At 40.7% G+C, this 26,405-nt stretch overlaps 2 protein-coding genes, 1 long non-coding RNA gene and 1 pseudogene across 3 annotated transcripts in view; 2 read left to right on the forward strand and 2 right to left on the reverse strand.

The window, feature by feature from the left end:
- Positions 1-1,807: 1,807 nt before the first annotated feature.
- On the reverse strand, positions 1,808-4,444 carry LOC113930826. The gene is made up of 2 exons (XR_003522616.1): positions 3,790-4,444; positions 1,808-3,419 (listed from the first exon to the last, which is right to left on the reverse strand). It is a non-coding gene; the product is annotated as an uncharacterized LOC113930826 (long non-coding RNA).
- Positions 4,445-4,480: 36 nt separating this feature from the next.
- Positions 4,481-24,270, reverse strand: FUNDC2 (FUN14 domain containing 2). Its single transcript, XM_027608372.1, has 5 exons — positions 24,079-24,270; positions 20,154-20,304; positions 13,861-13,936; positions 9,941-10,072; positions 4,481-7,331 (listed from the first exon to the last, which is right to left on the reverse strand). The coding sequence occupies exons 1-5, from the start codon at positions 24,209-24,211 to the stop codon at positions 7,254-7,256; spliced, it is 570 nt and encodes a 189-aa protein (XP_027464173.1). The 5' UTR covers positions 24,212-24,270; the 3' UTR covers positions 4,481-7,253.
- LOC113930822 lies at positions 11,113-11,547 on the forward strand (annotated as a pseudogene).
- Positions 24,256-26,405, forward strand: part of F8 (coagulation factor VIII) — a 138,120-nt gene continuing 135,970 nt past the window's right edge. Inside the window, exon 1 of the mRNA XM_027608366.2 lies at positions 24,256-24,406. The gene's annotated coding sequence lies outside the window, so the exon portion shown is untranslated. The remainder of the gene's footprint in view (positions 24,407-26,405) is intronic.

Here is a 26,405-nt window from a genome sequence, read left to right on the forward strand (position 1 = left end):
GGCAGTCTTGTTGGACTGAGCCCTTAACCTGTCGGACCTGACACTAATTCCAAGTAGATAGGGTCATCACTGAATTAAGTTTGTAGGACACCTAGTCAGTGGCCACTGAGAATTGGGAGGATTGCTTGGCAGTGTTAGAAAAAACACGAGTACTAAACGTATTTGGTTTTTTAGAAAAGATTGTATTTATTTATTAGAGCATGCGTGAGTGGGGAGAGGGGCGGGGGAGAGTGAGAGGGAAAGGGAGAGAGAATCTGAAGCAGACTCCGTGCTGAGCGCGGAGCCCACTGTAGGACTCGAAACCAAGAGTTGGGGCACTCAACTGAATAAGCCACTCAGGAGCCCCCTAAATGCATTTCTTAAGATTATAGATATAGATGTTAATTGTCTTTAGCATTGGAGTTTAGAGTACTGGTACCATTCATAAAACTAGTCATGTGTTAAGTGAAAAGATACCCCTCCAGTGCCACAATCATGATGCCTTTCATACATGCTAAATTCAAAGGTTTCTCTAACCCAACTCCGTACCCGTTCCATTTCCAGTAATTCAGAGCAAAATGTCCTTCCAAATGCCAGTGAGAATGTTTCTTTCCACTTTTACCTCCCCACCACAGTGCCTAGCAAGAAGACGCTTAATATTTGTTTAAAGAGTGGTAGGAAAAGCCTAGAAATGATTCTTGTAATGTTTAACAACCCCTGATTTATGAGAAAACCGAAAAAAAAAAACTTCATTGGAAGGCAGGCAGCAACAGAATTCTTAGGTGGTTTTTCTACTCTTTATATCCTTATAATCAAAACGTTACAGTGGATCTTCATGTTAATACCAGAAGCCTGTTGACAGTTGTCAGTGACTTCATGTAGTGGTGGCAGAGTGACAGTATCAAACAGGCCGTTTGCTTTCCTCAAACAGGTGCTAGAACCACTATCACTCCACTCTGCCCCAAAAAGAAAAAGATGACTTTCTATGCAGGAGCAGAAACAAATTCTGATGTCCTTGTGTTAGTCCAGTCAGGCTGCTGTTAAGTCCATTCAGGCTTATAAACAGCAGACATGTTATTTCTCACGGTTCTGGAGGCTGGAAGTCCAAGATTAAGGCACCAGCAGATTTGATGTCTGGTGAGGGCCTGCTTCCTGGTTCACAGATGGCTGTCTTGCTGTGTCCTCATATGTTAGGAGGGGTGGGCAAGCTTTCCCGGGTGTGTTTAATAGAGGCACTAATGAGTCATGAGGGTTCAACCTCCATGAACTAATCATCTCCCAAAAGCCCCACCTCCAAATATCATCACCTTGGGTGTTATGATTTCAACATGAATTTTTGGGAACACAAACATTCAGTCACACAAACAAACAGGATCCTTCCTTGCCTCTTTCAGCATGCTAGAAAAAGCCTACATTGCCATGAATGGACTGACATAAGATAGTCTGTGATATTCAAATACCATTATTATTTGAGACCAACTCTTCTTTTAAGCAGCAATCCCTAAAGTGTTTCTAGGAATTGCTGTAAAAGGGGGGACAAAAGGCTTCTGTGGTCAGATAGGTTTGGGGAATTCTAGATTAGACATAAGTTAACAGGTTTCTCTCCTGTAAGACTTCAAAGCTTTCAATATACTACTGTAAATCATGTTTCTTTGAAAAGGACTATTGTATGCAGTACTTGCCAAAGTGTACCCATTTTGCAGACAGCACCTCACAGGGTGAACGTTCCCTAGAGAGACTTGGAGAAACACTGCCTTAAAGATGTTTGGTCCACAAACCAAGGTAACCATGCTCCGTTCTCATGAAATCATTTAAATGAACTCTTGTGTTAATAGTGAAACGATTTAATCAAACATTTTCCAACTGTTTACATCATATACAAATGTAAATTACATTTAAAATTATCAATAGCAGTGCTAGGATTTACATTAGGAATCACAATATGACCAAATACATTGTTTTCCTGTGCTTTATTACAAGTATTTTTATTAACTACTCAAGTTTCAGACTGTTTTAAATTTTTTTCCTATGTTATACTACTTTACTTAGGACTTTTAAAGCTTCAAATAAATTGTTCCTTCCTATCTTTAAACTCAGTCCCGTCTCAGTTGAAGTTAACATCTATTGGCAGACATTAATTTAAATCTGATTCTTCTCAGCTATTATGACACATAGAAAAATAAAATAGCCATCAGAAAAGCTCAACATTCATCCAGTGTTTTTTATGTGTTAGGGGCCACAGCACTGAATCTCAGTCTCCAGGGAGGAACTAGGAAGGTGAGAACTATCATCTCCTCTATTTTAGAGACTAAGAAGTTTGTAAGTGGGCTGGTGGTGCTAAGTTTAATCACTTGGTTAACTAGTGACTAAAAGACCTCAGTGGAGAGGGTGATATGTTGGGCCATATCCCACTACTTTTCATCCCAAAACTTCAGCATCCATTGATGACAAAAGCTCCTGATCTGCTATTATGCTAGTGTGACAACTCCCTTCCCTGCATCCACTTCCCACAACTCCTAACATTTAATAAACTGTACACTTGCGTTTTGTATCTGAAAGGCATCTAAAGTTGTATGGCATTTAATATAAAAGGCTTCAAAGTCCTGCTAAGTAGTCACTTGTTAACAGAACTATAACTTTTTTAGCACCAGGTTCCAAATCTGCTTCAGTGGTTCTCAACCTTGGCTGCTCAGTAGAAACATACGAGGCATGTCAAAAACTCAGGCTCCCCAAAGGTACCCCAGACGAGTAAAATCAGTATTTAGGATGAGAGCAAGGTATCAGTAGTTTGTAAAATTCCATTGCTCTCAATAATCCTAACAGCATTTCTTACGATTTTAAAATCAGAAAGGTAGACAGTTTTGGTGAGTCAATAAGCTGACTTCACAGGTTTTTTTAAATGTGAAAAAAGTGCAACACTATCAATTTTCTTTAGGAAAAATAGTGCTCTTAAAATTCATGATTCCTTAAGAAGAACCAAACATCACACAGGGTGCCTGGGTGCCTCAGTCGTTAAGCGTCTGCCTTCAGCTCAGGTCATGATCCCAGGGTCCTGGGATCGAGCCCCACATTGGGCTCCCTGCTCCACGGGAAGCCTGCTTCTCCCTCTCCCACTCCCCCTGCTTGTGTTCCCTCTCTCGCCGTGTCTCTCTCTGTCAAATATAAAATCTTAAAAAAAAAAAAAAAAGAAGAAGAAGAAGAACCAAACATCACAGAACATGATTTCTGGGAAATCAGGTCCAGGATAAGATATATGTATTTTTTTACCAATTTTCCAAGAGATACACTAACATTGGGTAAACGATCAAGAAGGCCCCATACCTGGACTTCATGACAAAGAAACCAAGCTGGTAAGTTGGTGGAAGCAGCAGAGAGGGCAGCAGTCTAATTTTGCTTACAGGGTCCAAAACTGGCCTTAAGTGTTTCCTTCAGAGAAGAAACTGAGATGATCATGAAACATTAATGATACTCAGAAATTTCAAATCCGTCTCTATACCATTTCTTCAAGCAGAGATTTATTGTATTTTCCAAAACTATAGAAAAGTAGAGGTGTCAAATAAGAGCCCAACCATTAGTCATGCCCATCTTGCTGACAAATGTCAAACAGAAGGATGGAGACAACATTCTTATAATAGTTAACTATACAGTTACTGAATTTTGATACCTTAAGCACCCACCCCGAGTATGTTAGCTAGAATTACATAAGATTCATTCCTTCTAGAATACTGTTCTCCAACTTTATTCATGTCCTGTCTTCTGCCATCATCCATGAGATAGTAACTGCCCAGGTACAGTAAGGAGGGTTCTTACCCAGTGGTAGGGCAGGTGGGGGAGTCAAGACCCCTGCTGTTTGATGAATGTCCCCAGGCTGAGTGGTAAGAGGTTGGAGCAAACATGCGGTCCAGATGGGAAGCAGGAGGAAAATGCTGTATGTTAAGACAGTGACACTAATGACCATGAGGCTGCTCAGCAATGAGTACACAGAGCCTTAGGGAGACTGACAACACTGGAGTCTATTTTTTGAGACTGAGAGGGCAGCACCTAAACTGACACCAGGGCGAACTTTGGGGAGAAGGAACTCAAGCATTATAGCTCTGCTGTATCGGGCCCCATGTCCCAATCCTGCCCAGTCCCATCACAGGAGCAACAGTTGATCAAAGGGTGGTCCAGCGTCACAAGGGCACTGGGAGGGGCCGTGGTGGCCTGGCAGGGGACAGAAAGGGCGCAGTGGGGTGCTTGGGGGCAGGGTGGCAAAGGGGAGAAAAGCTTTGCAGGTGTTCCAGGAACCAGGTGTGGATGTGTTACGTCAGACAACTCAGCGTCATTGGAGTTTCTTCCAATTCGGGCCAAGCTACAAGTAGAGAAGGCCTGAGTGTGGTGTTACCACACCCCTGCCATCAGGGGGCGCCAAAACCCTGAACACACTGGATACCTGTTATTCAAGGAAAAACTGCAGTCTCTTCAGCGCCCCGCCCCTCCCCCTCCCCCCCCTCCCCGACTGAAAAAGAAACCCAGCACATTATTGGACTCTGGGTACTAGAGAAAAATATGTGCCTCACTAAACAGGCCTTGCTAATCAAATGAAAATGTTGCAGTCATGGGTGCAATCACCTGGTCCTGGTTATCTTGGTTTTGCATGAAGGGTTGGCAGCTAGCTGTTCTTTTGGGAGAAATCTTAACCTCCCCCTTCACCATCTCAAACAAAGCTGCTGGCAAAAGGGCCTCAATTGATAAGCTCCCCTAAATGCCTGCGCCTACTTCAGCTCAGCTGAAATCCGACATATACACCAGAGCACCGCACAGCCACAAGTGGTTGGCAGAACTCAGGACCATTCTCATGGCAGCAGCATGACACCAACCTGCAATACTGACCTTAACCATGCACTTCAAGGTCCCAGAAGCAGCCACGTTGGAAGAAACTTCAGCAGGAACCTAGAGATTTTATTTCAGTCTATTATCTATTACAACCTGCTGAAAGCTTAGATTGATCTGCTAATGTCTGTTGTCATTGCCAATAATCACAGGCAACTCCCATCCCATTAGAGAGGCATCCAATGGCCACTCTTCCTGTCATGCAACCCAAAGGAGCACAGGACACGTCATTTAGGTTTTACGGTAACCATTCCCTTGGGTCAAGTCATCAAAGAGCTGCAGCCTTGATTGCCATATATGACATAACCCAGGGACCCAGGCATCAGACGCAGAATGTAGAAAACTAAGGAACAAATAACTTCATGTCTTTAATAACTATATTGCAGGCCAAAAAAAAAAAAAAGGAAAAGAAAGGAACATACAAGATTAAGAGAGACTTAAGAGACCATTTGAATGTAATGTGGGTAGACCTTATATGGATTTTGATTCAATCAAACCAAATGCAAAACACTTAAGAGACAGGAAATCTTGAAAACTGGCCGGATATTTGATGATAGTAACGAATTATTATTAATTTTTTGGTATGATAGTAGAGTATTATATTTATGATTTTTAAAAACAGTTCTTACCTTTTAGAGACACATACTGAAATATAATGAAATGATACATTTTGTATTTGTTTCAAAACAATTGATAAAACAAGCTATGATTTGATGGTCATTGCAGGTGGGTGATAAATATATGAGGGTCACTGTACTTTTCTCTTAGATATGTCTGAAAATTCCCATAATAAAAAGTGAAAACATTTTAAGTTCTTACACAAAAATATGCAACACAGAGGCTCATAGCATTATGATTTGGGGATGGTTTGTACATATTGTAAGCAAAATAACTTACGTTGCCTTAAAATGAGGGGAAAAATGCAGATAGATGAAATCTAAAAAGTTCCACACATCCATTGGTAGCTACAATTTCCAAATTCAATCCATTTTTTCCCAAGTTAAAAGGCAAACATTTTAAAAGAAGGCCTTAAAAACATACATTTTGCAGAGATCACCTGCAGGTTTAGGAATTAATTCTAAGTTTCCTGCATTCTCAGAACTCAAAGTCTCAAATAACTCTTTGGATCAGTCCCTTTTCTGGATACGTTTATTATTATGAGGTCATTAGTCATGTAATCAACAAATCCTGAACACCTATTAAGTGCTCAGTTCCATGGGTGAAATGGTGAAGACACAAGCCTTACCCTCCAGAAGTGGATAGTCTAGCTGAGGTTGCAGACATGGTAACAGGCCATGACAACAAAATGTGCTAAGATTCTAAGCATGTGTACCTATAAACTTTTTTAAAGAATAATTCTAAGAGTTGGGGCCACTGTGAGACAGCAGAACATTTGATGGTGGAAATAATTTACTTCACACATGCTATTGCTACTGTTCTCAATTCTGAATGCCTGGAATGCCACCTCTTTAAAACTCTGGCTCAAATGTGAGGTATTTCATACCAACTAGATAAAGAAATAGATCTGGCACAGAGGAGCCATGGCTATCCCTAATGTTTTGACAAGAGGGAAATAATACTTAAAACCTTTTCTATGAAATAAAAATCCAAGAGCTTCTTCCCTTTCCTACCTAAAGTCACTTATTTTACCATGAAAAAACCCTTTGGAAATAGCCATGAGGAAAGCATCCCTGGATAATATCTTAATGTCCCTAAATGATTCACTAAGTTTGACCATCCGATGATGTATCTATTAGTTGGTCTCCCACCAAACACAGTACCTTTAGCTCAGCATATATACCTTTAGCACAAGTTCATTCCATATTCAGATTTTTCAATTATAGTGCTTATACTGCCATTTTTGTCAGGATAATTACAGCAGGTATACAAATAGCTCTCTTTCTGTAATCTAAAACCAACTAAAAAAGAAAGCAGACACCAAGATAACAAGTCTTTCATGCTTAAAGACAAATGTATTCAGTTCCTTTCCATGCAGCACATAAGGTATCTATATGCTTGTGATTTCTTTTCCAAATCAAGTTTGGGACAACCTTTGAGGATCCACTCATCCTCCAAGGTGAGCCATCTTATATACCATGCTCTGTTAAGTATCTTATATGGAAGGGGGAAAAGAACACTTTTGCTGACCTACAGATTAGTCAAGTGGGGAGTGTGCTGGGAGAACAGCTAATGTCTATGGTCTCTTCCGTTGCCATCAAGTTCACAATAGGGCCGTATCAACTTGTACCAACAGATGCCTACAGAAGCCATTCAGATATGCCACAGCAGAGAGGAAGTCATGGAAGAAGAGGAGCAGCAGGAGAGACTTGATGTCCTATGATGGAGTGAAGAGGCTGCTGGTTTGGAAAAAAACAGGAATAATGAAAGTGAAGTTGTCCTCCTTAGGATGCCATGCCAAGCAGAAAGCCTCCGAAAAATCCCCCAGTCACTAGAACGTTCTTCTTCACAAATGACACTACCTAGGAACAGAAGATAGCACAAATCGGTTATTTTGCAGGGATATTATTATTAGGAATCAGATCTTAACAATGTCAATCCCCTCTCACCACTGGGTCTCTGGCTCAAGATGGTAGCAGGGATGCTAGTGTGAAATGATAAAATTCAAGAGATATTTTCAAAATGGGACTTTGATTGGATGACTGGCCATATGAGGGATGAGGAGGAAAAGCCAAAGGCAACTCCTTGGAATCTGTCTTCAGTTATGTCTGTTAGAGAGCTAAGAAATCTGCCTGAGAATTCATTCAGGAACAGGGAAGGACAGAGTTCACAGGGGAAGTTACGGGGAAAGATTAAAGCTGTATTCAATAAACTAGTTATAGAGGCAATTCTCAGTTTCCAATTTCACTCCTTTGTTCTCCCTGACACCTACTTTCCAATTAAGGCTGCTCATTCTGAAGTCTCTCCTCCAAATTTCTCTATCCATTCATCCTGTCCATCCATCAGTTGATCTGTCCATCTACCTCACCCATCCCCGAGGCTTCCTCTTGAGTAGAAGCTATATATTTGCATTCTCACACCTCACCACATCAGAGGATGATTAAAATAAGGATATCTTAAATTCACAAAACTTCCACCTTCTCCTGTCCACTCATCTGCAGCTCAGAACATGCACTCAGCACCCTTTGACTCCCATGCTCTATCAATTTCCATTTCAGAGAGAACTTTGGCAAGTGGGTCAGACTCGCTGTTTTTCCCAAGTACAACCATCACCCTAGACACTGTTCATCGGGACAACATATCTGGTATCCTGGCCTAATCATTTCTTGAACTCAAGTACAGTGACTTCATGTCCCACCCATTTAAGCCTCTCATACCTTGACCTGCTCCACTCTACTACCCCATCCTTCTGGGACTCTTTAGCATCCTTACTCCCACTATGCCTTTGACTTCCTATGTCACTTTTACTGGCCCTCTGACTTGACTGGACCCCACATTTCCCTACTTGAGGTATTGTCTTTTGCCATCTACCATCAGGGGGAATGAAAAAAATCATACAAATTCCTGAAATAATTGCTTTCATTCATTATCTTTACTTTCTTACTTCCTACTCATTCCTCAACTTGCTACAGTTTGGCTTTCAACTCCACCACCCCCCTAAGACTGTTGTCACTGAAGTCACCGATGACTTCATTGGTAAACACTGAATTTATCATCCTCATTCCCTGGCTTCCCAAGTAACAGCATGGGCTCTGAGGAGGGAACTAGCCACTATCCCTGGGGCCTGTGACAGTGCCAGGCCACAAATAGGAATAAAAAAATTTGTGGAATGAACCAATTCCAAACCTTTTGGTTAGTTTATAACAAGTTCCCTCTATGACTCAACAGTTAGTTTTAAAAAAAACATTAACCTTATACTGTTTATTATATATACTTCCCATGTCATTGAAGAAATTTTCAACAATCATGTATTACTTTTGTAAACATGCAAATAGTCCAGTTTTGGCAAAATGACAGAAGTCTCACTTTTATAACCCTGAGCTTGAGGCAGGGATAGAAGTGGGAGGGACTATCTGCACTCCTGGGCCCCCACAGATGCCACCTTCCAGTCTGGGCAAAGGACCAGTTTGGCCTGCCACCCATCATACTGGGACTGCCATTATGTACCTGGTGAGGTGGACTTACCTGTTCAGTATTTTCTAATTGGCTAATTCATTTACCCCTTATCTATCTGCTTTTCAACTTCCAAAAACTTGCTGACATTTCTTGTCTTCTGGTATTTTTCTCCTATTCTCTTGGTCCTTATGGGTTTAACCTGTTTTATTTTGTTGCCATCATTTGGCAATATTTGAAGGACAAGGCCTGTTTCAATTTACATCTAAATCCCTCTTCTGCACTTATTCCATCCCTTCTCTCTGTGAATCCAGAACACCACTGATCAAGGCCTCCTTGATCCTAGTTTATTTCTCCCCACTTCAGTGCACTTATTTCTTTGGCACATTTAACATATTTCCAAAGGTAATAAAGTAGCAAAATTCTTTTAAAAAGGAAGTACTTCTGTCCTCCCAAGTGCCAGCCAATATAATGTAACCTGGTTTTATGTGTTAGAGCAGGGGTTAGCAAACTGTAAACCAAGTCCAGCCAGCTGCCTATTTTTAAATAAAGTTTTGTTGCAACACAGCCACACCCACTTGTCTACATAGCATCTATGCCTATTTTCATGCTATATGGTGGGGGTTCAGTAGTTGTGACAGAGACCACAGGGCCTACAAAGCTGAGAACATTTATCATCTGGACCTTTACAAAAAAAAAAAAAGGTTGCCAATCTCTGAGCTAGACGTTCCTGCTAGTTATATGTACACGTAAAGTATGGACATTTCAGAGAAGTGCGTGCATGGAGACAAAATATGATTTAAAACCATCTACATCCCACTTGCTGCAAGAACAAACTCAAGGCATGACCAATCCACATATGTAATGTATCATTTTGCATTCTCACTCACTGATAAAAGTCACCAACACTTCAATTACCCAGCTTTGAACAAATGCCTCTAAAGTAAAGATATTCCATCCAAGGGTGACCCACTATCTGCACTCTTTTCACACTGCCGGTGAACAAAACAAGTCTCACCTCCTCTGCTTTGCTTTTGACCTTTGTAGGTATCTGGTTGCTCTTACGGATCTTCAGCTGTTCCTTGGCTTTCTTCATGTCCTTCTCTACTCGCTGCCAGTCAACCTTGATGTACCCAGTATGGCTTGCAAGCTATAGTTTCAATAATGACAGCAAAAAATAAGAAACACAGGCTTGTTATTTCTGTTCATTATGATTAAATCACTGAAGCACATTATCAAAAACCCTTCTGACTTTCCATTTCTTGAGACATTTGCCATCCAGTTCATTGCATGACAATGACATTCACTCCACATCTACTCAGTATCCACCCAACATGCAAGGCCCTATGCCTGATGCCAGATTGACAGACTGGCCTTCAATGACTGCTGGCAATTCTTTTACTCTTATGTATACTCTTATCCCTCTCTAGAAAGTTTTAAGTTAGCTTAAAAATATAACACGGTAAGAAGAAAATCAGAATTGAAAGTCAAGATGTGAGATGAAGAAACCTTACAGACCTTACAGCCAACATAATCACTGTCGGCTCAGAAAGGAATCTTCTAATACATGGCCCCACAGAGATTTCTCAGGAACAACTTCATATAAGGGGTACTGAGAGAAATACATCCAAATAGATGTATAGAATATGCCCACTTCCCTTCATGAAGACAGCAGGCACAAACACTAAAACTCAGTGAAAACAATTTTACTGAGAATATGTGAATAGGATAAAACTTATTTAAGTATGTTGTTTTCTGATGGACTGTTATCCAAGGAAGTAAAGAGACTCATTACAGCCCATCAATCAATCTTCATCAATATCACTTCTCTCCACCCAAGTTTTGGTAAGTCATACCTATCTGAATTTCTCAAAATATCTGTAACTAAAACTCTTCTCTCTACAGTCTCCTCCTGCATTGTTGCTCTTCCTCTAGTTCCTATTTTAGTTAATGGCACCATCAACTCATCAGTCACCCAAACCAGGATGGAGAAAATATCTGCAATATAGGTAATAAACAAAACATTACTACTCATAAAAAGTGAAACTGTTCTCCAGATCAGAAAGGAAGGAGCCAAATTGTTGCTATTCATAGACATGTCTGTCTACATAATCTCAAAGAATCCAATCAAAAAACGAAGAACTCCTGTATCTAAGAAGTGAGTTTAGGCTGGCTGGCGGAGGCCGCACGATGCCTGGAGTCCCTGTAGAAGACGTGAACCAGCAGGAGTTTGTCAGAGCTCTGGCAGCCTGACTCAAGAAGTCTGGGAAGCTGAAAGTCCCTGAATGGGTGGACCCTGTCAGGCTGGCCAAACATAAAGAGCTTGCTCCCTATGAGAACTGGTTCTACACCTGAGCTGCTTCCACAGCACGGCACCTGCACCTCTGGGGTGGCGCTGGGGTTGGCTCCATGACCAAGATCCACAGGGGACATCAGAGAAACGGGGTCATTCTTGGCCACTTCAGCAAAGGCTCCAAGAACACGGTCCGTGGGGTCCTCCAAGCCCTAGTGGGGCTGAAAATGGAGGAAAAGGACCAAGATGGGGGTTGTGAACTGACACCTCAGGGACACAGGGATCTGGACAGAATTGCTGGACAGGGGGCAGCTGCCACCAAGAAGCATTAGAACAAATGCTGGGTTAATATACTGCCTCATTTGTAAAAAAAAAAAAAAGTGAGTTTAGAAAAAGTGAGGTTAGCAAGGTTGCAGAACACGTAGTATCAACACGCAAAATCAATTGCATTCTTTTTGCTAGCAATTGAAGCAACTGGAAATGGAAATAAAATTTATAATAGCTGTAAAATAAATACTAGATACAAATCTAAACAAAAATCATATAGGATCTGCATGCTGAAAACCACAAAATGCTAAAGAATTTGAAGATGAACAAATAAATGGAGAGGCAGGCCCTATACATGGAATTGAAGACTTAAAATGAAGTCCAATTTTTTCCAAGTTGAGCTACAGAGTTCCTCCAATCCCAATCCCAGCAGAATGCTTTGCAGGTATACAAACGAGCTGGTTCTAAAATGTGCATGGAAAGTCAAAAGACCTAGAACAGCCAAAATGATTTTTAAAAAGAACAGTTGGAGGAATCATACTATCAGATTTTAGGATTTACTATAATGCTACAGCAATGAAGATGACAGTGTGATACTGGAGAAGGGACAGACACACAGATTAATGGAACAAAATAAAGAGTACAGAAACAGATAACCCAATTTAAAAAAATGGACAAAAGACCTGTATAGACACGTTGCCAAAAAGGCTATATGTGGGGGGCACTGGGGTGGCTCAGTCGTAAAGCATATGAAAAGATGTTCCCTATTACTAGTTGTATCATTCTGAGTCCAACTGGAAGATAGGCTTGGGGCTGAGGGTGAGTGGCCAAGGAAAGCCCCAGTGTAACTGAAGGTATAAGGTATCTAGGAATGAAATCAAGGCACAGTGTAGAAGATGTGTATGAAGAAACATTTTAAAGTCTATGCAAAGACATTAAAGACCAAAATAAATGGAGAGAAAGCACATATTCACAGATGACTCATTTTCACAAAAGATATTAATTCTTCCCACATTTACCTATATGGTTCCATATAATTCCAATCAAAATTTCAATAAAATATTTTAAAATAATTGATAAGCCTCTTCAAGCAAAAAGTATAAAAGCAGCCACAGCACTCCTGAAGGGTATGTGGAGGAACCTGTAATACCAACTATCAAGGCTTAGTAAAGGTCGAAAGTTGACCAGTGAAACAGAATAGAGAAACTAGAATCAGATCCAGACATATATGGATTAATATATGATAAATGCCACACTACAAATATTGGGAAAAGGAAGACATTCACCAAATGCTGCTAGGACAAGTATCAGTATGAAAGAAAGGAAACTGGATCCCTACGTCAAATGACATCATGCCTACCCGCCATCCTCCTCTCCCTCTGGTGACCAACAGCATGAGTGCACAGCACTGACTCCCCAGGTCCCACCCACCTCCCCTAGCAAGGAGGCATCCCTGTACTCCTTGAATATCTGACTCATGCAATACCAGAATCCCATTTTGAGAATCTTTCCTGGTGATACTTCCAGTACCAATTGCTTCTGTCAGTCAGAGCCCCCAAAAGAAACAGAGCGTATACTCAGATTAAGATATTTTGTAATGTCTGGGCGGCTGGGCGGCTCAGTCGTTAAGCGTCTGCCTTCGGCTCAGGTCATGATCCCAGGGTCCTGGGATCGAGCCCCACATCAGGCTCTCCACTCGGTGGAAAGCCTGCCTCTCCCTCTCCCTCTGCTGCTCCCCCTGCTTGTGTTCTCTGTCAAATAAATAAATAAAGTCTTTAAAAAAATACTTAGATGTGCAAGCACACCTTCCACCTATGAAATCAGGTGTTGGGGGGCATGAGGCAGGCCCCAAGCATTAGTGTTTTTTAAACTCCTTAGGTAATTCCAACATGGAGTCAAGTCTGCAAAGCAATGCTACAATGCAGCCTCAGAGAACCGATACCTAGTAGTTCTGAAATAAACTCTGGGTCAAACAGACAAAAGAGGACATCAGATCAGACTGTCATTTAGCCCTCATTTCTCACTGACTGCTCTGGGATCAATGTCCCCTACGTAAAATAAATCCTATCACAGGGCATTTGCATAACACTTCATATTTTTGAAATCACATTTAACATTTCAAATGGTCTTAAAAACCCAAAGGAGCTATGATAAGGAATATGTACTATGTCCCCATGTTATAGATTATGAAACAAAATGTGACTACTAACTGATGAAATTTGATTCAAACGGTCACTAGCATTTCAAATAGTACACTGAAAATATGTACAAAGGCTATTCTAGTGTAATATAGGCAAGACTATATTACAGCTCCTCATACCACATTCTTAATGGGCAAGGGGGATTTCCAAACATCTAGGAATATTTCACATACAGACCTGAAGGAGAAAAAATCCACCTCCCACAGCTGTTGCAGCCAACTTTCCAACCTTTTGGAATATGAAACCCGTGCACCTACAAAAACCAAACCAACAACAGACAAGTTGACAGGCTGTCAAATGCACACAAACATGTACTTCTAATAATGTTCAGATCCTACTTACCTTGGGATCCTCCTTCCCACTCTTACATGATATAAGCAGAGAGCATAGGCTCAGAAAGACCCTGATTCAAATCTTGGCTCTACCACTTAATAATTTTGTGGTCTTGAGCAAATCCCTTAAAACTTTCAGGTGGCACTTTAATTTTTTTTAAGATCTTTTAAATTTATTTATTTGAGAGAGAGCACAATCAGGGGGAGGGGCAGATGGAAAAGCAGACTCTCCGCCAAGCAGGGATCCAGGGACTCTGGGATCATGACCTGAGCTGACGGCAGACACTTCATCAACTGAGCCACCCAGGCATCCCTGAGTTGCACTTTAAAAGATGACTCTGGCTACATTGTGAAGGGATTCCAGGGGGAAAGCATAAAGGCAAATATCCTCCCAGGAAATTAAAAAACATGAGGGGACCTCCAAACTCTGCAAACCAGTAAGTGACTCTGGCAAGACTGCAGTATAAAAGAGCAATATGCAAAACTCAATTGTGTTTCTATATATAAGCAATGAACAATTAGAAATTGAAATTTAAAAATACCATTTACAATAGCATCAAAAATAAGATGTACAAGACCTACAAAGCATTGCTGAGAGAAATTAAAAGAAATCTAAAATGGTTTATGGATCAATGCAATCCCAGTCAACAATCTCATCAGGTTTTTTGTAGACATTGGCAGCAAGCTTATTCTAAAATTTGTATGAAAATGCTGTGTACCCAGAACACTCAAATCAACTTTGAAAAAGAACAAAGTTGTAAGATTTACCTAATTTCATGACTTATTATAAAGTCACAGTGATCAAAATAGTGTGATACTAGCACAAAGATTGACAAATCCTCTTAACAAAGAGTTCAGGGGCACCTGGGTGTCTCAGTCGGTTGAGCATCTGACTCTTGATCTCAGCTCAGGTCTTGATCTCAGGGTCGTGGGTTTAAGCCCCGCACTGGGCTCCACGCTGGGCATGGAGCCTACTTAAAAACTAAAACTAAAACTAAAATACTTAAAAAAGAAAACAAAGAGTTCAGAAACAGGGGCACCTGGGTGGCTCAGTGGGAAGAGCATGTGACTCTTGATTTCAGGGTCATGAGTTCGAGCCCCACACTGGGGATAGAGATTACTTAAAAATAAAATCTTAAAAAAAAGAGTTCAGAAACAGACATATAGTCAACTGATTTTTGAAACAGGTGCAAAAGCAATTCCGTGTAGAGAAGTATAGTCTATTCATCAAAACCTGTGGGCACAATTAGGTATCATATGCAAATAAAGAACTTGGATTCCTATCTTGCAACATATACAAAAAGTAAATCAAAATGAATCATGGACCTAATGAAAAATCTAAACCTATATATTGTCTAGAGTGATCCTAGATAAGGAAAATATTCTCAGACATGATACCAAAAGCTAGAGCTACAAAAAAAAGTTGATAAATTACATTTCAAGGTTCAGAACTTCTGTTCTTTACTGTTGAGAATAAAAGGCTATAGAGAAGAATATATTTGCAAATCACTTATCTGATATAAAACTTGTATCTGGAATATATAAAGAACACTCATAACTCTGTAATGAGAAAACCAACATCCCAATAAAAATATGGAGAAAAGATTTGAACAGATGCCTCATCAAAGATAGATGGATGGCAAAAATAAGCCCATGAAAAGATGCTAATATCATTAATCATTAGGGAAATACAAATTAAAACCAAGAGATACCACTTTACACCCACCAGGATGGTTGTAATCAAAAAAGGCATAATGCCCAAGCATTAGTGAAGATGTGGAAAAACTGGAACCCTCATACATTGCTGGTAGAGGTACAAGATAGTACACACATTTTAGAAAAGTGTATGTCAGGTTCTTAAGAAGTTAAAGCATTCCACCTATAATCCCCAGCCATACTATTCCGAGGTATTTACCCAAAAGAAATAAAAGCATATGTTTATACAGACTTGTACACAAATGTTCACAGCAGTTTAGCCCAAAAGTGGAAACAAACCAATATCCATCAAGGTAAATGGATAAACAAAATGGTTCATCCACACAGTGGACTACTACTCATCAAGGAAAAGGAATGAACTACTGATTAAAAAACAAAACAAAACAAAACAAAAAACAGCCAGGGCGCCTGGGTGGCTCAGTTGGTTAAGCGACTGCCTTCAGCTCAGGTCATGATCCTGGAGTTCCAGGATCAAGTCCCGCATCGGGCTCCCTGCTCAGCAGGAAGTCTGCTTCTCCCTCTGACCCTCCCTCCTCTCATGTGCTCTCTCTCATTCTCTCTCTCAAATAAATAAATAAAATCTTTAAAAAAAAAAAAAACAGCCAGATGAACCTCAAAATTAGTATGCTAACCAGAAGAAACCAGCCAGACAAAAAAGAACACATACTGTATAATTCCATTTATATACAATTCTAGAAGATGCAAAGTAATCTACAGTGATAGAAATGCGGATCAGTGGTTGGTGGGGCCATGAAAGGGATAATGACAAGGTACAAAGAAACCTTTAGAGTGATGGATGTGTTCATGACCCTGACTGTGGTGATGATTTATGGGTGTGTATATGTCAAAATTTATCAAATTGTATACTTTATTTTTTAAGATTTTATTTATTTATTTGATAGAGAGCAAGAGCACAAGCAGGGGGAGGGGCAGAGGGAGAGGGAGAAGCAGACTCCTTGCCGAGCAGGGAGCTGGATGCAGGGCTCGATCCCAGGACCCTGAGATCATGACCTGAGCCGAAGGCAGACGCTTAACCGACTGAGCTACCCAGGCGTCCCTCAAACTGCATACTTCAAACAAGTGTAACTTATGATAATGCTGATTTATTTATTAAACTGTTAAAAAAATAATAAAGAATAGCCAAGAAATTCCTGAAAAACAAATTGGCAGTTACACACACACACACACACACACACACACATGCCTGACATATAACAGGGGGAGTGTGGCAGAGAAGTGGGGAAAGGATAACTTTTGCAATAAACTGAGTTGGGGGGGGCACCTGGGTGGCTCAGTCGGTGAAGCCTCTGCCTTCAGCTCAGGTCATGGTCCCAGGGTCCTGGGATCGAGCCCCGCATCGGGTTCCCTGCTCAGGGGAGAGCCTGCTTCTCCCTTTCCCACTTCCCCCTGCTTGTGTTCCCTCTCTCGCTAACTGTCTCTGTCAAATAAATAAATAAAACCTTTAAAAAAAAAAATTGAGTTGGGACAACTGGGTATTCCACATGAAAAAAGAGGAATCTACTACAAACTAAACACAAAAAACAATTCCAGGTGGATTTATAAATGTAAATGTGAAAGGTAAGGTAATAAAGTTCTAGCCTATGGGGAGGCAAAGATTACTTAAACAGGACACAAAAATTACTAACCTAAAAGTAAAGATCAATAAAATTGACATTAAAAATAAGATCAGTTCATCAAAAGATACCAAAAGGCAAATGAAAAGACAATCACAGAATGTAGAATGAGTGAAAATATCCGTAAAATGTACAACCAACAAAGGACTCCTATTCAGAATATATAAAGAACTCTTATAACTCAGTAAGAAAAAGAATGACAACAGAAAAATTACATAAGATTAAAAATGAGACTTTATCAAAGAAGAGATCGAAAATGGTCAAGAAACATAGGTAAAAGTTATTCAATATCACCACTACTCAGGAAAATGTAAATGAAAACCATGTGAGATCCAACTATCAGACGAGCAAAAATTTAAGTCTGGCAATATCAAGTGCTTACAAGAACGTAGAGCATCAGGAACACTCAATCCTTGTTGTTGGGAGGGTAAACTGTTACAACCACTTTTGGAAAGCAGTTTGCCATTACCCAGCAAAGCCGAAGATAGTTATGTCCCATGACCTAGCATTTCAACTCCTAGGTATAGACCATACAAAAATGTGCGTATATACACACCAGGAAATTTATACAGTGTTCATATCAGCACTGTTTAAATTAGCCAAAAATGGAATCAACTCAAATGTCAGTCATCACCTGGGTAAAAACACTGTGGTATATTCATGCAATGAAATTCTATATATAAATGAAAACAAAGAAACTACAACTACATACAAAACAAATCCAGCAAAAAAGGTAAGACTCAAAAGAATACACATAATTGCATTTATTTAAAGTTCAAAAGCAGGTAAACTATAGTATATTATTCGCCGATAGAATTGGTGTTAAAACTACAAAGAAAAGCAAAGAACTGCATAATAATCAGTACAGCATTTATCTCTAGAGTTTTTGGGGTGCTAATCACATTTTTTTAACCTGTGTGGTTGTTACATAGGTGTCTGCTCTATATATATTCATTAAAATGTACACATATGTACTGTTCTGTATTTATATTATTCTGTACAATAACATTTTTAAATGTAAAAAGTAGAGATGAAATCGATGCATTATATATTCCTCACTAAATCTGCTATTAAACTTTTTGAATTTATTACAAATGACGCCATAAGCTGTGTTACAATTGAGGAAGTTATTATTGTGTCACAATTGAGGAAGTTATTGGCTAGCTCCTAATTATACCACTTTCTATCCATGTGGTCCTGGGCCTTTTGAGCCTGAGTTCCTATAATATGAGCATAATTACAGTACCAATTTCAGAGTGGTTGTGAGAAGAAAATGAGATATCTATATAAATACTAAAATATTTGTGTATTTTTGTGTTCTCTACTTCTTGGTGTGGAGAAAAGTGAACTCTTATATACTCTTAGTGGAACTGTAAATTGGTACAGCCATTGTGAAAAACCATATGGAGGTGTCTCAAATAATTAAAAACAGGGTGCCTGGGTGGCTCAGTTGGTTAAGCATCTGCCTTTGGCTCAGGTCATGATCCCGGGGTCCTGGGATAGAACCCTACATAGGGCTCCCTGCTCAGGGGGGAGTCTGCTTCTCCCGCTCCCTCTGCCTGCCTCTCTGCCTACTTGTGCTCTCTATCTCTCTGTCAAATAAATAAATAAAATCTTTAAAAAAAATTAAAAATAGAACTATCATAGAGGATCCAGCAATTCCACTTCGGGGAATATATCTAAAGGAAATAAAAACACTAACTCAAAAAGATATCTCCACCCCCACATTCACTGCAGCACTATTTACAATAGCCAAGTCATGGAAACAACCTAAGCGTACAACAGTGGGTGAACGGATAAACATGTGATATATACACACACACCATGGAATATTATTCAGCCATAAAAGACGAAATTCTACCGTTTGTGACAACGTGGATTGACCTTGAAGAACTTACGCTGAGAAATCAAAGAAAGACAAATACTGTATGATCTCAGTTATATATGTAATCTAAAACAAACACAAAACTCATAGAAAAAGTGATCAAATTGTGGTTACCAGAGGCAAGAGGTTGGGGGAGGGGGAATTAGATGAAGGTGGTCAAAAAGTACAAACTTCCATGGGGCGCCTGGGTGGCTCAGTTGGTTAATCGACTGCCTTCGGCTCAGGTCATGATCCTGGAGTCCCGGGATCGAGTCCCACATCGGGCTCCCTGCTGAGCAGGGAGTCTGCTTCTCCCTCTGAACCTCTTGCCTCCCATGCTCTCTATCTCATTCTCTCTCTCTCAAATAAATAAATAAAATCTTTAAAAAAAAAAAAAGTACAAACTTCCACTTAGAAGTAAGTATCAGGGAGGTAATGTACAATGTGATGACCATAGCAACCACTGCCGTATGGTATATAAGAAAATGGTTAGGAGAGTAGATTCTGAGAGTTCTAATCACAAGAAGACAATTTTTTTCTTCTCTTTTTATTATATGTGTGTGAGATGATGAATGTTCACTAAACCTACTGTGGTAATCATTTCACAATATATGTAAATCAAATCATCATGCTGTATACCTTAAACATACAGTGAGGTATATTTATTTCTCAATAAAACTGGAAGAAAAATGAGGATAGTCAATCCAGTACCAATTTTAGAGTTGTTGTGAGAAGGAAATGAAATACATAAATACTCAAAATAGTACCTGGCATATAATAAATACTATGTTTAGATGAATGCTACATATTAAGTGATCAATTTCACAAAAGTCAATGTGTTTTCATTAGTTAAGGAGATTGTTCCTGTAACTGCAATACCAAATCATGCAAAAAAAGACACTGGACATCTTTCTCATCACTTACCATCCAGTGACACCTCCAATTAACAGCTGGGTTGCCACGCTATATTTTTCAGCTGAGGGCCCAGATTCCTGCCCAAACAGCTTGCGCCACCATGGCTGCTTTTTAGCAAATTCTGCAAGGTCCAGTGACTCAAAATTTCCCTCAAAGTTTCCTACAAGAATTAAGATACTGAATAAGAAAATATTTACTTTTACAATAAATCACAGTTCTTAACTAGATTAAAAGATTTTTAAGGAAATGGGTATTGTAGTAAGAACCTGCAAATGTTCTATTTTAAATGGCAAATTAACTCTGAAATTGTGGCTATCGACTTGAAAATCAGACTAAAATCAACAAATAATATGTCTTAGAGATAAAAATAACTAGACAATTTAGAATTAGTACCCTAGTTTTTCCTCTCAAATTTAAAAACAACCAATGGATGTATAAAATCTGATAGTAATAATAATGTATCCTAAATGAAATGGATTTTCTTCATTTGCCTCGCCTTTTCAAGAATATGTCAATACTATTTAGCTCACAAATTCACAAATTCTTACCACTATATGGATCTCCACTGATAATAAAGATAAAAGGTAATGTTCAATTGAGCTGTTACTATTTACCAGGCAATGTGCTAAACAATAAACATGTATACTTAATTAAATCCACAGAACACAGTAGGTACAAAACAAGGTACTATTTATTAATCCCACTTTATAATTAAGAAATGGCTCAGAGGTTAAGTGATTTGCCCAAGAAAGGAAAAAGAATTAGAAAAATGTACAATCCCTTTCTCTGTGGGAAGATAATGTAGGGATAAATCTAATGAAATGATGCACAAGACCTCTACACTGTAAAGAACAAAACACTGCAGAGAGAAAGTGAAGATGACTGAAATTAATGGAGATATATACTTTGTTTTGCAAGGCAGTATTTTTAAGATGTTCACTCTCTCCATATCCATGTACAGACTCAATGCCATCCCAGTCAAAAAGTACATTTTTATTTAGAAATTGACAAGCTGGTTCTAAAATTTATATGGAGATGCAAAGGACTACCTAGAGTAGTGTTCTAGTTACTATGGCAAATTACCCCAAAATGTCATGGAGCTAAACAATAATTTATTATGCTCTTAGATTCTGTGGATCATGATTCAGACAGAATATGGCATTACAGTCCATTCCTATTCCATGATGTCTGAGGATTCAGCTTGAAGACTTACAGGCAGAAGGTCTGGAATCATCTCCTACATTCACATATACAGGCTGCCTTTCTATGTGGGTTAATTTGGATTTCCTTACAGCATGGTGCCTAGGCGCAAGGGTGCATCCCAAGGGAGGCAGTGAGAGATCAGGGAGGCAGCTTGAGGACGAAGCAGAAGCTGTTAACTATTTAAGACCTAGCCCCAGAAGCCATGCAGTGTTACTTCCACCACATTCTGTAGAATCAGTCACAAACTCCCACATAGATTCCAGAGGGAATATATAGATTCCATCACCGAGTGGGAGCAGTGTCAAAGTCACACTGAGAAAAGAGCAGGTAGAATGAAAGATACTGCTGCAATCATTTAGGAAAATACAATGTGCCACAAGTGGTCAAAACAGTTTTGGAGAAAATGAACAAAGTTTGGGGTGCCTGGGTGGCCCAGGCTGTTAAGCCTCTGACTCTTGGTTTCAGCACAGGTCATGCATGGTCTCAGGGTTGTGAGGTTGAGCCCCGTGTGGGAGTCCACACTTACTGAGGAGTTGGCTTGGGATTCTTTCCCCATCTGCCCCTCCCCACGTACTCCTTTCCCCCCTTCCCACCTGCTCGCTGCAGCGTGCTTTCTCTCTCTCAAATAAATAAATAAATCTTTAACAACAACAACAAAAAAGAACAAAGTTCAAGGAATTTCAAGACTTCTTACAAAGCTACAGTGGAATACAGCTACCTAACGTCGACTTATAAAGCAACCATATTTGACAGTGTAGAACTGACACACATATATGAATGGAGGAGAATACAGAGTCCACAAGTAGATGTACACAGTCATTTGACTTTCAATAACATGGCACCAAGGCAATGTAATAGGGAAAGAGTGTTTTCAACAAATTGTGTTAGAACTACTAGGTATCTGTACTAAAAATAATGCAATCCCTACCTTACATCATACACAAAATATAATTCAACATGGATCATAGATCCCAATTTAGCAGAACCAAAATATGAATGTTTGAGGAAGTAGGTATTCTATGGGTTCACAAGTAGTTACATGAAAATTATTTTTCTAATGTAACATTAGACACCAGTACAAAAGAACATTAAAACATTACTGCTGTGTTGAAGAAGAAATTCTCTCCCTGGGTTAAAGAATATCACTGAAAACAAGAATGGAAAAAAAAAAAAAAACCTACCAAGAATGAGTTTTGAGGTTTGTCGGGTTTTTTTTTTTTTTTTTTAAGATTTATTTATTTTAGAGAGGGGCAGGCGAGGGGCAGAGGAAGAGGGAGCGGGAAAGAATCTCTGGCAGACTCCCCGCTGAGCACAGGGATGGACGCACTGCCGGCTGGATTTCAGGGCTCATTTCACTTGAGATCACTGACTTGTGCTGAAATCAGGAGTTTGACGCTTAACCCACAGCGCCGCCATCCAGGCGCCCCTGAGTTTTGTTTTAATGTAATTTTACCAAGCCCCTCAGCTCAATAGGAGGCTCCAGTCAAAAGGGGGATCAATTCAGAGACGTTTAGTTCATCCAACTTCTTTCAGTTATTCAACAAACACTGTTAACCAGTATGTAGACAAAAGTCATTTAGCCTTGTTTATGGGTCCAGGAAATCAATTATCACAGTATTATGTGTTCATCACCATGATAAAGATTGAAATTCATGATGCCAACCTCAAAATTTCTCACAAGCATTCCCTAGAAGCAAATATCTAATCAACCTATATATTTTAAGTGAATGAAAGCAAATGTACTCTGCAAGAAAATAATTACATTGTGCATTCCAACCCCTTAGTCACTTAACTTCGGTGGGGTGCTGGTCAATGATTAACAACCGGCTGGGGGTGATCTCTAGTGTACACCAATTTCCAGATGTATTCACTCCCTGCGAGTGTGACATCATGGAACTGTGACATCACTGAACGCAGGGTTGGAAAAAGATGCACAGTAGCATACCACACTGTTATTTCCATCATACGGACAGCACAGATATAAATAATATCAAGAGCATAGATGACAGCATACCATAGCAGACAATTAAGAAGTGATGAATTCTGACTATCTTCACTGCCTTTATTTTTAACATAATTTAAGTGATTTTAGGTTTATATAATTGGGTTTTCGATGATGGCTGTGTTTAGCAATGGGATCTTGTGAACCAATCCTGAATTGAATAGAACCTGAAGCAAGGTAATTAGTAGGGAAAGAAACATGATTTAAAGTCATGCTCCTCTCTGTATTTTATTATAAGGGCATCTTCTTTGACTACGCGGACTGAATAAAAAAACTATTTCAAAGTACAATTCCATGTGTACTACTCTTTCAAAACCATCAACAGTGTAAGAGAAGGCTCCTTTGCACACAGAAGAGGCTTTGCCAGGTGTCTGAGATGAACGTGCAAAGGGTCAAAAGAAGTCGCCTTAGTCTGAAAGTGCCAGAGCGCTTCCGAGAACCAGGACAGAATGTCTCCGGGTTGAGGCCGTTCGGGGCGGCGCCGGAAGGCCGACTGAGCCCAACCAGAGACAACACCCCGGGGCAGTTCGGTCCCAGCCTGGCGCCTGACCTTGGCCGGACCCTGGGAGCGGCTGGGTCAGGGGCGAGACTGGCACGCCCTCCCCGCCCGTGCACTGCCAGAACTCCCGGGGGAACTCTGCTGGGACCCGCAGGCGCGGAGCCCTTCCCCTTCCGGAGCTCAGAAAGGCGGCTCCCCGTGGCGCCGGCGCTGCGCGCGCCCTTCCTTACCTTGACTGGATGCGGCCATTTCGGCGAGTTCGTCTCGCGATGACACCCGCAGGGTTTTGGCGCGGTAGGACGCGGAGTGGCGCGCCGTCGCCGCCGCAAGCTGGCTTCCGGCACGTGGGGCAGATGTTTCCATTCCCACGGCGGCAGCGGAAGAGAGCAGGCCGGGAGCCTAACAGTCACTTCCCACCCCCGCGCGTAGCTGCGTCACAAGGCTCCCCGGCCCCGCCCAGCGGGTGCGCCGAGACGCGCGTGCGCAGAGAGCCTGCTCTGACGGAGGTTCTCACCTGGAAGATTTCTTGAGACGCGACCGCCACCTTGCCGTTCCCCAGTAAGGACTCTTTTACCCATTACTTTATTTAAAAATAAAGCTGGCTTGCGGTGTTAGTTCATGTAAACGTTGAGCACATATTTATCAGTGCTTGCTATGTGCCCGACTTTGTTCCAATAAAGTGAGACACTTAAAAAACCATTGCAATAAGTAAGAATGCCTATGGAGCCATTTAACTATGTTTCAGGGCACGTCTCCCCACTCCACCCCCCCCCTCAAGCTACTCCTCTCGCTCTCACGCTATCCCAGTTAATGGCAAGTTCACCATTCCAAAAACTTTGGTCTTATTTTTGAACGCCTCTCTCAATGCTACAAATCCAGTTCATCAGCAAGCCCCATAGATACCGCTTCACAGTGAATCGAGCCATTTCTCACCCTCCCAGTGCTATCATCTTAGCCCAACTCACAATCATTTCTTGCCCAAAGTTAACAGGTCGACCTGTTCCTAGTTCTTACCCTTATCCGCCTAAAGTCTGTTCTCTCCACCTCGGCCAGAAAGATTGGTCTAAAAGGTAATTCTAATCACAGCCCTCCTCTACTCAGAAGCCTACCATGTCTCCCTATTGTCCTCAGTGGAGAAGCCAAACTCCTTTTGCTGAACTGTAACCTACTTGGTGAGATTTTCCATGACCATCCTCCTTTAAAATTGCAGCCTGGTATATCCCGCCTTCCCCTGCTTACTTTCCTTTTGTGCACAGCACTTATTTCACCTTATAACATACTGTATGAGGTACTTATGTGTGATAAGTATTAATTACATCAGTTGCTTGTATTTTTCAATGCCGTGTACCCAGTGCGTGGAATTATAGCATAGGAGTTTGGAGCATGAAGTATGGAGTCGGATTACATGGGTTGGAATGCCACCACTTGCAAACTGTGTGACCTTGGCCAAGTTGCCTAACCTCTCTGTGCTTCAGTTTCATCACCTGTAAAATGAAGACAAGAATAGCAGCTGCATTAAAGTAACTTACAACAATTCCTGGCATATAGTACATGCCAGCTATTATTTCTGCATTGTGGTGCGTGACAGAGAGAAGGTCTCAGCAAATGTTTATGAAAGGGACTTCTTCCTGCTTGTTTCCAAGCTGGACAACACCTCACCAATTGCTCCCAGGCACATTCATATTTCTGCAGAACTGGACTCTTAGTGATGATAACATTTTTTATAGCAACCCTGGTCAAGTTTCTTCTTATTATCTCCTATACTTTGAGGCCCTCATTTCCCCTGATAAACATTAACCTGAGTAGGGGCTCTGCTTGAGCTCAGCAGGGCTACATATTGATGTAAGGAGATCTATCCTATACCTGGGACAAACACAAACAACCTTAAGCCTCAGGTAACAACAATGCAATATAAATAAATACACGAATGCTGAATGGTTATGAGTGCTGCATAGAAAAATGAAGCCAGGAGGGATATCAGTAGTGCCAGTGGGGGTAGAGAGCTTACAATGTAAGCTCATTGCAAAGGCAGGATTTGAATCAAGACTTGAAGGAGATGTGAAAGTGGAAATGTGTGGCGATCTGGGGGAAAGATGTTTCAAGTAAAGGGAATAGCAAGTGCTAAGGTCTAAGTGCAAGAGTGTGCTTGGTTTTTAAGGAAGAGCAAGAAGGCCGGTAGCCATAGTGACGTGAGACCACAGAGGTCTGAAGGAAAAGGATGTGCAGATCATGGGAGATGCTCTAGGCCATGGTAAAGACTTAGGATTTTACTCTGAGGTCAGAAGCCAGTGGAGGGTTCTGAGTGAAGGAGTGACACGATCTACTTCATAGTTTTAAAAAGTCACTCGGTGTCTGTGTGAGGAGCAAGGGTAGAAACAGGGAGACTATTAGAATACTGGTTACTCTTGTTTGTGCAAGTGGATTCCAGAATTTCCAACATCCAGAGCTTCTTTTGCTGCTCCTCTTCACCTTGACCTCTCCCTCTCTCTCTTCCTTTCCTTAAAGGTTCTGATGAAAGCAGCATTCTTGTGCCCTTAGTACTCTCAAAAGTGAATGG

The sequence above is a fragment of the Zalophus californianus genome, chromosome X (genome assembly GCF_009762305.2).
Source record: "Zalophus californianus isolate mZalCal1 chromosome X, mZalCal1.pri.v2, whole genome shotgun sequence".
NCBI lineage: Eukaryota > Metazoa > Chordata > Mammalia > Carnivora > Otariidae > Zalophus > Zalophus californianus.

Bases quoted from the DNA above. Each gene is read 5' to 3' on its own strand.
- FUNDC2 (XM_027608372.1), bottom strand. From the start codon at position 24,211: ATGGAAACATCTGCCCCACGTGCCGGAAGCCAGCTTGCGGCGGCGACG. The intron at 13,937-20,153 runs GTAAGTGATGAG...TGGTTTTTGTAG, and splicing joins ATTGGAGGTGTCACTGGATG to GTGCACGGGTTTCATATTCC. The intron at 7,332-9,940 runs GTGAGACTTGTT...TTCTGTTCCTAG, and splicing joins TCAAAAGCAAAGCAGAGGAG to GTAGTGTCATTTGTGAAGAA.